Consider the following 12560-nt stretch of genomic DNA (forward strand, 5'->3'; position numbering starts at 1 on the left):
CTTAAGTCTAAGAAAAGATCACACACAATAATGTAGTCCTATATACTATATACATAATGCCAAAAAAAATCATCATAGGTCAGCTTGACCAGAGCTAACCTGGGGGTTAAAGAACAACTAAAAACAAGCAAAACATTGTTTCCTTTTCCATTCTATTTATCATGTGATATATTATCTGCTCTTTTGATTTGGTGATATGAACACAGTACCTCATCTACTTGTCTGCTTGTTGTTGTGAATCTACTCAAACAGTAGCAGTATATCTCTTCTTTCTCTTACTCTCTCAGTAACAGTATAAACTCTATCTTTCTCTCTTTTTTGGTCAGTGATAATGTATGTTTTTTTTTCACTGTCCCTCTCCCTCTCAGCAGCAGCATATGTTATGTTATCTATCTATCTAATCTATCTATCACTCTTTTCTTCTCCCCCTTTCTCTTTTTTCCAGTTCCTGAACAAACACATACTCTAACATTACTATACACAAACATACAAATACACTAACACAACATAATAGAACTAATAAGCACCAGTGACATACTGAGAGATATAAAATGTATAAAATGTGTAATTAGTTATATAAACATTCTTGTTTAAACATAAGGCATTATTTTATGAAACTTCTAAGTTCTATACTAAATACTGTCAAGGGCAAAATTAGCACTGAATAAATTGGTCTGGCATCAGTAACAATGAAAAATGGTAAATCTAGGAGAGTTTATTGCCGATCAAGAAGTTCACTTTCCAGTAGGAATGGAAAAAGATGAAGCTTCAGGATATGGAGCCTTCAGCAGAGTGTAATCTTCAACTAAGACCTTTACATCAACACCATACACAATCAAAAAGTTACATAATCCGAAATATTTTCCATCTCTTACAGTAACCAACTATACTGATACACAACAAATTCTCTTTGTTATAATGGCAAAAGTCACCATGGAACGATAGTCGAAGCACTGTAAAATGAAGGTAAGATCCGGGAGAGCCAAGTCTACGATACAAAATCAATTCTTTGTTGGGGAATTTCATTCCACTTGCTTGTCCTAACTCCAAGTTCCATATACATTTTGTTACATTCCAAGGAGACAAAAGGTGTTGCTGGTCACCTAACTCATTAGCATTTAAAATGGCCATATCCAGCTGAAATATTCTGCCTGCTTTATGCTAAAACTGGCCAGATCTGGACTCTCATACCTACCCTACAATGTTATTCTAAAAACAAACAACTACATCATCAAAATTTTGATACTACAACGGACGCTAAATGATGATGATGATGATGATGATGATTAATTCAAAACAATGGGAATAAAAAAGCATTACATTTGACAGAGTAATCTCTCTAAAGGATTAAAGTTTATTGCTTATACTGTGATTACAAACAGTACAGAAATTGTATCACATCATCATTTTAATGTCCACTTTTCTGTGCATACATGGATCAGAAGGAGTTTATTGAGGCAGATATTCCACAGCTGGATACATTTCCTGTTGCTAACTCATCTGTTTCCATGCAAGGTAATATTTCCCCATAGCCAGATGTGGTTTGCAGAATATTGGAAATGAATGACACCAATTGTATAACAGCAATAATCATTTTGTAACTATGATGTGAAGACCAGAAAATGAGAAACAAGCACACACACAAACACACGTGTGCGCGCACACACACACACACACACACAACTGGCACTCTGTCGGCTACGACAAGTGTTTAGCCAACCTGATCAATGGAATTGCCTGCCCATGAAATTAATATGCAAGTGGCTGAGCACCCAACAGACTCATGTATATTTAATGTAGTTCTCCAGGAGAGTCAGCATGACACAGAATATGACAAGGCTGACCCTTCAAATTACAGATACAGTTCACCTTTTCCAGTTGAGTGGACTAGAATAATATGAAATAAAGTGTCTTGCTCAAGGACACAATGCACGACTAGGAACTGAACTCACAACCTTACAATCATGAACCGAAGCCAAGTGTCTTCACACACACACAACAAGCTACTTTTAGTTCCTGTCTACCAAATCCACTCACAAGTCTTTGATCAGCCTGAAGCTTATAGTTTGTCATGAAGTACAATAGTTGATTTAATCCACTTTCATGCTTTGTTGGGGTTTCTTTTACCAACACCTAACTCTACTTCAACTACCACTTCTACAGTGACCTCTACTCAGAACTGATCTATCTGGTACCATTTCCACTCAAGCCTTCAACTCATCTTTCTTCTCTTCCTCTCAATCCCCAATATTGTGTCTAGACTTTTACACCTTGCATTAAACACTTCCCTCGGTGTTTTCCTATACATAATACCATCTCAAGGACGTAAACAAAGTGACCATCAACAACTCATTATTACACTTAAGATGTGGTTGTTTATTTATCCCCATATTGGCCCCGATAGAGAGGATCTATAATCAAAAATATCCAAGACAGAACCACGTATCATTTTTATTAGACATGGTGAACCAAGAGTTACATCATCTAATGTATCTTTATGTTTTTTAGGATGGTAATGAAAGGTTCCTACATGGTGATTACAGCACACATGTGTGTACAAGAGATGTTTAGGTGCACTGTGGATTGCTGAAAATATAATTTAGCCTTTTCACATTTAAACCAGCCAAATCCAGCCCAAATATTTTATGTTTTACATTCAAATTGGTTGCATCTAACCTCTCACACCTAACCCACACTAAGATTCTAAAAATAAGCAATCTCATCATTGAAACCTCAAAGCTATAAGATAATGCGTAATTAAGTCAAAACAATTTGAGTAAAAAAGCAGAGTAATCTGAACACTAAGGGGTTAAGGTTTTAGAAAATCTGCATTAATTTAAAGGTGTCTTGAAAAACATGTTATTCATAATTCTGTCAAACACAAGAACGATTAAAAATAATGTTTTCCAGTAGACAAGATGATGTAGTGTATTGTTTGCTATCTTTCCAAATCTTACAGCATTTCACATGGCAGTTTTGGTCCTCCAAAAAGAACTTCTTAAATAATTCAATCTACCTTTTTTTTTATTGTAAATTTTCATTTACAAAATTTTACCTGTATGCCAGAACATACAGTAAGGCTAACAATAGTTTTTTTCCCTTTTTCCTTAAATTTTTAACTTGAAAATATGCTTTTAAAATTAAGTGCACTTGTATTTTTATATTGTTTATATATATATATATATATATGTATATATATATATATATATATATATGTATATATTTCTAAAGTGGAACAAAGAAATATTAAACATTCCTGTAGTAGAGTGTTATTTAAGGGAGATTTGTGATAGGTCAGCAGTTGGTAGTGTTACAGAGATTGACTGCTTGTTGAGACCAGACACACATCCAAGCGTTTCCAGACATATGTAATGAAATGAAGGTTAAATGACTTGAAAATTATAGAAGCTAGGATTGGCGTTTGTAGATTTTTTTTTTTTTTTTGTGTGACTAAGTGCAAGTTGTTGGGTAAAAAAATGTCAATTCTAGATATTAAACTGCCACTTGGCCATTGCTGCAAACATACAGCCTTTTTATTTATTTTTTTTTTCTTCTTTTGGCCTTGGTAGCAGCATAGCTGTTTTGTGAAGAAGAGGTAAACTTGATTATATCAAACATAATAAAATCAATGGCAAGTTAATTACATCTTAAGAGATTAAAATGTTAGCTCAATGACCAATATTATTTCAGTATGAATTTGGCACACACGGGAGACAACCAGAGATATGTTTCAATTCTATTTGAAAAGCATATTCTTCAGACATCAATAATTAGCATAATGACTGCAAATAATTAACCCAGCAACAGTTATATTAGAGGCATTATACTTAATGTAGGAAATTTCCTAGTGTCCAATACACCAGTAAACTAGTATTTCAAAGTAACTTTACCAGTGCTGGTGTTATGATGAAATATAAAGACTTTTGTGTCTTACCTAGAGCTTCACAACCTCTCTAGTGCTGGTATCATGTTAAATTGCATTCAATACACTCTGTAAAGTGGTTGGTGTTACAAAGAGTATCCAGCCAAAGGAACCATGCCAGAAACTGAGATGCGTGACAAGATACAGTCATCTAACCATTTTAGGAGGAAAGAACTGCTTTGACCCATAATGATCCATCTAACCCATGGTAGCATGTAAAACCAACATAAAAATAATAATGTTGATGATGATGATGATGATGACATATTTCATTAAAATCCCTTAGGTTATCATTTTCTCCTGTTATACTTCCATTCACATTTAGAACACATTATGAGAAGATGAATCAACTCAAATACTTGACTGGTACATTATTTTATTAACCCTGGAAGAATGAAAAGCAAAAGTTTGTTCTCACTGGGATTTGAACTCAGAAGATAAAGGTCTAACTAAATACCACTAGGTATTTTGTCTGATGTTCTATTGATTCTGCTTACCAAGATTTCAATTCGGAAGTACAGAGAGAAACTAAATACAAAACATTAATTTGGTTCAGTGCTTTAGTGTCTTGGCAATCTTAACTGCTCTCGTTTGAAGTATAATTAACACAAACTTTATTTAATTGCAAATAATTGACAAGAAAGATTTTAAGCAACAAGGAGAAAATTACAAGAATCAGAGCTTGGAGAGAAGGAGAGAAAGAGGCAGAGTGAAAGAGAGAAAGAGGCAGAGAGAAAGAGAAAAAGAGGCAGGGAGAAAGAGGGGGTAGGGAGGGGAAAGAGGAAGGGAGGGAGAAAGAGGAAGGGAGAGAGAGAAAGAGAAAGGGAGAGAGAGAAAGAGGAAGGGAGAAAGAGAAAAAGGAAGGGAGAAAGAGAAAGAGGAAAGAAGAGAGAGAAAGAGGAAGGGAGAAAGAGAAAGAGGAAGGGAGAAAGAGAAAGAGTAAAGAAGAGAGAGAAAGAGGAAGGGAGAGAGAAAGAGGAAGAGAGTGAAAGTGAAAGAGAGAGAAAGGGGAAGAGAGAAAGAGAGAAAGAAAGAGGAAGTGAAAGAGAGGAAGGGAGAGAGAGAAAGAGGAAGGGAGAGAGAGAGAGAAAAAGGGAGGGAGAGAGAGAGAGTAAGCGGAAGAGAGAGACAGAAAGAAGGCAAAGAGAGAAAGCTTAGGGAGAGAGAAAGAGAGAAAAACCTAGCAATTATTCAGTTCACTTAATGAATTGGCCAATTTCTAAGCTATCAGCCAGTTTAAATGAGTACTTTTGGTAAAGGTCATAGGGTTCAGCTTAACTCCCTCTTTCACACTCTCTCATTCTCTTTCTCTCTCTCACTAAAACCTATTATATCTTTTTTTTTCTCACTCTTACCCTAATCTATTCATCTCTCTCTCTCCTCTCTCTCTCTCTCTCTCTCTCTCTTCCCTACCTCAGTCTATTTAATTCATTCTTTCTCTCTCATTCCTCAGATGTAATTCTTTCTCATAATCCCTTTCACTATATGTTTCTTCTCACCTCAACAATCTACAATGTTCCTCTGTGTCTTTTTCTTATATAGATTTTACAGTGTGTGGTCCCTCAGTTCAGTGGTCACTCTTCACTTGTCCAGTTCTCCATCTATCCAGCCACTTTCTTCTCCAATACAGCTTACTTTCTCTTTCCCTTCATCCAATTTTTCCCAGGACTACTTCCTGTATATCTCTCTCATCTCTCCTTTTTTTTTATTTCTACCACCTTCTCCCTAAACCTTCTTCTTATCTTTCTCCCATTCTTTAAAAAAAAAAAGCTAAGCAACTTGAAGAAAAATTAGGGGTCAGCTTGTAATGGAACTTACCTGAATCAAATCTCTGAAAACGTCCTGGATGTTTTTTGGTTGGTACAATTTCCTTCTTTGGGTATGGCTCCAATCGAAGCCTTGGAGGAGTTCTATTTTGTGGGTGAAGATAGTTTTCCCCATCAATGCTCATTGTGTTGCGTATCTGTGGGTGGCTATTGATGTAGTAGTAATTTGGGTTTTTAGGGTACCTGCAACAAAGATATAAAAAAAATAAATATGGAAATAGTTTAATATGACAACTAAATCGGTTTCAATATTTTATTCACTGTAAGGTGGTGAGCTGGCAGAAACGTTAGCATGCTGGGTGAAATGCTTAGCAGTATTTCATCTGCTGCTACGTTCCGAGTTCAAATTCCGCCGAGGTCGACTTTGCCTTTCATCCTTTCGGGGTCGATTAAATAAGTACCAGTTACATACTGGGGTCGATGTAATCGACTTAATCCATTTGTCTGTCCTTGTTTGTCCCCTCTGTGTTTAGCCCCTTGTGGGTAGTAAAGAAATAGGTATTTTGTCTGCCACTACGTTCTGAGTTCAAATTCCGCCAAGGTCGACTTTGCCTTTAATCCTTTCAGGATCAATTAAATAAGTACCAGTATGCACTGGTCCGTTTGCCCCAGTACCCCAGCATGACTACAGTCTGATGACTGAAACAAGCAAAAGAAATAAAAAGATAAAAGAAAAGATCACAGTTAAAACAATGAATAAAATATTCTTTTCTTCTCTAGGTACAAGGCCCGAAATATGGGGGGAGGGGGCCAGTCGATTAGATTGACTCCAGTACACAACTGGTACTTAATTTATCGACCCCTGGAATTTGAACTCAGAACATAAGATAGATGAAATACCGCTAAGCATTTTGCCTGGTGTGCTAACGTTTCTTATTTCTTTACTGCCCACAAGGGGCTACACAGAGGGGACAAACAAGGACAGACAAACGGACATGGGACATGAAGAGCGATCATTCATATAGCACAGCATTAGGGATTAGGGATCAAATACATTATATGGAGACATTGTTAGACATTAAGGATAAGGCGTGGCTGTGTGATTAAGAAGCTTGCTTCCCAACCACATGATTTCTGAGTACAGTCCCACTACAAGGCACCTTGGGTAAGTATCTTTTACTATAACCTCAGGCAGATCAAAGCCTTGTGAGTGAATTTTGTTTGTTCCTTCTCGAGCCACGCCTAGCTCATAAGGGCCGGTTTCCCAGTTTCCTTTTTGTATAGTTTCCCCACCTGGACGGGATGCCGGTCCATTGCAGGTGAGCTGCAAGATGCAGGAGGAAAGAGTTAGAGAAAGTTGTGGCGAAAGAGTCAACAGAAGTTCGCCATTACCTTCTGCCGGAGCCGTATGGAGCTTAAGTGTTTCACTCATAAACACACACATAATCTGGTCTGAGATTTGAACCCGTGATCCCTCGACAGCAAGTCCGCTGCTCTAACCACTAGGCCATGTGCCTCCACATGAGTGATTTTGGTAGTTGGAAACTGAAAGAAGCCCCCCGTGTGTGTGTGTGTGTGTGTGCTTGACAACTGGTGTTGGTGTGTTTATGTCCCTGTAACTTAGAGGTTTAGCAAAAGAGACTGATAGAATAAGTATCAGGCTTAAAAGGAAAATAAGTACAGGGGTTGATTAGTTCAACTAAAATTCCTCAAAGTGGTGCCCCAGTATAGCTGCAGTCTAATGATTGAAACAGAATAAGTATGCTGTATTTCCTGATATCACGAATGGTGACAAAAGTATACTATAAAGTTTTCCATCACATGACAGATAGCTGCTTAGTATATTGCAACGCTTCTTAAGCTATGGGTTGTGACCTAATTTGGAGCCATGAAGTGAAATGCTGGGGTCGCAAAAATTAAATTCAAACACTTGAATTTCTAAATCCTAAATTCTAAATCTTAAAACTACTTTTATTTTGACAAATAATAAAACTACTTTTTTTTATATGTATATGGTTAAGCAAAAAAATAAATGATTTACGTATTTATTTGTAGGTTTTATTTCATAATTAATACCTGGGGTCACAAAAATTTTCATGATGGAAAATGGGGTCATGAATGAAAAAAGTTTAAGAAGTGCTGGAATATAGTAATGCCCTACACAATGACATTTAATAATACAAGATCCTTAATGATTAATGGTGTACCAAGGGTACCTGATGACAATTTCATTACTAATTTATAATTAGCCATTACATTGTGACTGAGTATTAGTTAATCCCTAATATCTAATGACACTGGATATTAATTAGGAGAACCTTTAATTCTAAATGGGTGAATCTACAGCATCAATAAAGACAAAATGATGAAGTCAAACAGAGGAACCAAAACAGAAGGTCAAAATTTGACTTCCGTACTTTGACCACATAGGTCCTCCATTGTTTAGCCCCAGGTCAGCCTTGACCAGACAGATTTAAGTTCCAAGACATTCCAGTCTAGGATTATGTTGACTAACCAATGTATTCTTTTTTAGACAGCAAGATTTCAGGGGGATCTAGCTGCTATTTCTAGCAAGTTCAGCATCCACATAGAGGTTCACTTCATCATCATCATCATTTAACGTCCGTTTTCCATGCTAGCATGGGTTGGACGGTTCGACCGGGGTCTGATAAGCCATGAAGGCTGCACCAGGCTCCAGTCTTATCTGGCAGTGTTTCTACAGCTGGATGCCCTTCCTAACGCCAACCACTCCGAGAAGGCTGGAAAACAGCCACAATCAGTTGGTGCCTTTACATGTCACCAACACAGACGCCAGTCAGGCGGTGCTGGCATCTGCCACGTTCGGACGGTGCTTTTTACGTGTCACCGGCACAGGTGTTTTAACTACAATTTCCATTTGATTTTTATTTTGATGTTAACAAACTTGACTCAATAGGTCTCCTCAAGAACAGCAGGTGCCTCTTACAGGATTAATCTGTGCCAGCTGGCTCCACTAATCACTAGACTACTCAAGCGAATATACAATAATAAAATTTAAAAAATTGAATGGAGCAAATTGTGATACATATCAGGGCAATCTCCTTTATTTTTCTGTTCACAAAAAGAATATCATGATGTATTCACAGGTTTCAAGTTTTATAGAGAAAGGCTAAAAAGCTGTAGTTTAACTACTTTAAATTTATTTTGGGTTTTCTAACACACATTATGTTGCACATAAATATTTCTTAGATATTGAATATATCAGTATATGTGTGTTCTTAATGGCTATTGTGACTACCCTAATGCAGTCTTTTAATGATCAGGTTTAATCTATTACCAAACAAGTGCAACTAAACCAAAATTCTGTTAAATAACATTTAAAAGCCTAGTGACATAAAGTCAGGGATGTGACCAACAGTAAGGAAGCAACGTTTGATCAGGAAACAACAAACGGAAATTATGGCTCTTTTGCTGTTAAGTGTAGTCATATGCTCCAAATGGAAGGCCTGTTAATACAACTACTACAATAATAGCCTGAGCCAAAGAGGGAGTCTACATGTCGCTACTGCTAGAAATACTAACTAAACCTCTCTTAAATTATTCACAATATTTTTTTCTTTTTAGCAAATGGTAGAATTCACTTCATGATAATGTGATCCTACATATAATTTAACACATCTGGAGAAAAATAAATATAGTCATTATTGAAATGTCTTTAATCAGATTCAGCTCAATCAAGACTAATCTGGAGCTAAACAAAACAACAACAACAGTATAGGTGGTGGTACTGTGAAATAGTGTTACAGTATAGGTGGTAGTGGTGGTGATTCCATGTTGGCTCATTGTATGTTGATAGTTGAAAGCAAGATGAAATAGCATAACAACATTGAGGAAAAAAGGAATAATGTTCACTAATTTATTTGCTTACAGTGGTTAGTAAAATGTACACAGTAGTAATTGACAATAGTGTTGATATGTCCATGGCTTACTGGTAGTTGGTAGCATGTGATCAGAGCATGCTGTTGACAGAGAGGAAAAAAGGGTAAAGTTACATTGTCCTTTTCGAATTTGGCCAATGGTTAATGGCTGACACAAATGTGTGTTCTGTGCCAGCTGGTTGGACCAAAGAGAGTGAGAGAGAGAGATGATCTCAGTTATATAAGGTATGATCAGGAAGTAGGTCAAATCTAAAAAGGACTGACCCTTTAGTGACCAACAAAGGGGCTAGGTCAGATGTTTCTCATTAATGTCTCAGTATGGAGATAAAACACAAAGAAATCAGACTGTCCTCCAAGGAGTAACAAGTGGGTAGATTCAGTTTGAAATCTCAGTTTCAAATCTCGGTTTCAAATCACAGTTTGAAATCTCAGTTTCAAATCTCAGTTTCAAATCTCAGTTTCAAATCTCAGTTTCAAATCTCAGTTTCAAATCTCAGTTTTGTATCTCAGTTTCATATCTCACTTGCCGAATGTGCCACACACTGGGACTGAAACCAAAACCATGTGGGACTGAACCTGAAATTACGTGGTTAAAACCAAGCTTCTTAACCACACAGCCATACCTGTGTCTACTAGAGAAAATGGCAGAAAAATTTGTTTTGTTTTTGTGTGTGTGTGTGTGTGTGCACATGCATGTGTGTATATATGTGCATGCATATACGTGTGTGTGTACATATGTGTGGTATAGTACAGTGTAGTAATTTGTTGTGCAAGTGGGAAATGCTTATATGTATGTGTGTGTATGTATGCATGCATATGTACGTGTGCATGCATGCACGTGTGTGCATCCACATGTGTGGTATAGTAGAGTGCAGCATTCAGTTGTGCTAGTGAGACGTGTGTGTGTGAGTGCATGCACATGCACATGTGTGGTATCCACGTCTGTGGTATAGTACAGTAGTCAGTTGTGCAAGTGGGACGTGTGTGTGTGTGTGTCTGGGGACTAATTTTGAAACGAATTCTGGTTATTCCTTGATTCGATGTATAACCTTGACAGCAACAGCAATAACAAAAATTTTTTTAATTCCTTATTACCCACAAGGGGCTAAACACAGAGAGGACAAACAAGGATAGACAAACGGATTAAGTCGATTATATCGACTCCAGTGCGTAACTGGTACTTAATTTATTGACCCCGAAAGGATGAAAGGCAAAGTCGACCTCGGCGGAATTTGAACTCAGAACGTAACGGCAGACGAAATATGGCTGCGCATTTCGCCTGGCATGCTAACGATTCTGCCAGCTCGCCAAATTAAAATGACATTACCAACGTAACTTACCAGTATAATTACCACCACCACTACCACCATTATTGTCATGGCTATCACCACCTTGCCACAGCTAATACCATCATAATCATCGCTATCAGTCATAACTTGCACCATCAACACACTACCATCTCAGGTAGGTGTGTATGGGTGGGGTTCATCTTAGTCACCCACATCGTTATCATCACCACAACTAACATCACACCTATCATCACCACCATCAACATTACCCCACTCAAAGCTATCGGTATTACCACCACCAACACCATCACCACCTCTACCAAAATCAAAACCACCACCACTACCACCATCAACATCACCACAACCAATACAGCAAACATCACACCACCATCACCACCAATAATATCAACACACTTGTCACCACCATTTGTACCAACACCACTATTATTATTATTAATATTATTATATTATTATTATTATTATTATAATTATTATTATCTATGATCACCACCACCATAAAGGCCATCAACAACACTAACCAAGAACACCATCCACTCCACCATCAATATCACCAAAACTTTGTTCAAAACATGTCAAGGAAAACAGGATATCATATTTATATGTTAGACAGGTTTTGGGTCTGGGCAGGAATGGCCTCTAGTAGTTATAATAAGTGAAAGGGGGATGTGTGGGTGCCTCACTGACGTAGACAGATTAATGACTGAATGATTGGGATGGTGTAGATTCATCAATAATTTATATAGTTAATTAGGAGAGGACCCATCAATACTAGGGTTGAAGTGAGTGGGTTAAAAATTAAAATGTACACTGTAAGAGGAATGGTAAATAAGTATAAATTACACATTTATGTAATTGGTATAGTTATGGCTTATGTTACATAGGGAGGTGGGGGAGCGATGAGTGCCCCACCCTCTCGAGTAGAGTCTGTTTAAACAGACATATGGCAGAGAGAGAGGCAGCCAATCAAACATATAGGAGACGCCCACATCTCTTGCCCAGCACTGGATACAAAACGATGAGATATCTCTAGTATAGGGCTTGACAAACTTCTTATACATCATTAATCCCTCTATGGAATATCACTAACTTATTCAACACCCTTAATGTTCAAAATTGTTTTAGGTGTTTATTGATCCCTTCGATAGCCCCATAGTTGACCACCCCTAAGGGATTAATATTAATCGCTTTTCTAACTCCTGAACTAGAGTTATACATTGAGTTATATGTTAGTTCTAAATCAGAAATTTAGAAGTTATCACCAAGATAATTACAATAAGAGATATGCTGACCTACATTTACCAATTACAACATATGGCCATCACACTGGTAGTCTGGGCTTCTGTTTATTTTTACTGGTAAGGTAGTTCATTTAAGGGTAGAAAAATCTGTGCATATCCAACCTTTTATACTGATTCAGTAAGTAGTGACTGAACAATTGAAATGTTCCTTTATAGAAACTGATGTGAGATCAGTCCACTCTACCACTGTTCTAACAAGTCAATGAAGAAGGGGACACTTGACCACTAATCCCCATATGTGGCCACCTGACACCTGGCCTCCATGCATAGTTACCCAACACCTGGCCTTCATATGTGGTCACTCAGCCTTTGACCTCTGTGTGGTCACTTAACATCTGATCTCAATG

At 37.3% G+C, this 12560-nt stretch overlaps 1 protein-coding gene across 2 annotated transcripts in view; it reads right to left on the reverse strand.

Annotated features, from left to right (window-relative positions):
- The window catches only part of LOC115217548, a 129915-nt gene that overhangs the window by 70451 nt on the left and 46904 nt on the right, over positions 1–12560 (reverse strand). For both annotated transcript variants that reach the window (XM_029787277.2, XM_029787276.2), the window contains one exon: positions 5741–5931. In XM_029787277.2, the coding sequence (XP_029643137.1) occupies positions 5741–5873 (133 nt within the window). In that variant the 5' untranslated portion in view covers positions 5874–5931. The remainder of the gene's footprint in view (positions 1–5740; positions 5932–12560) is intronic.

This window comes from Octopus sinensis, linkage group LG11 (genome assembly GCF_006345805.1).
Source record: "Octopus sinensis linkage group LG11, ASM634580v1, whole genome shotgun sequence".
Classification (NCBI taxonomy): Eukaryota; Metazoa; Mollusca; class Cephalopoda; order Octopoda; family Octopodidae; genus Octopus; species Octopus sinensis.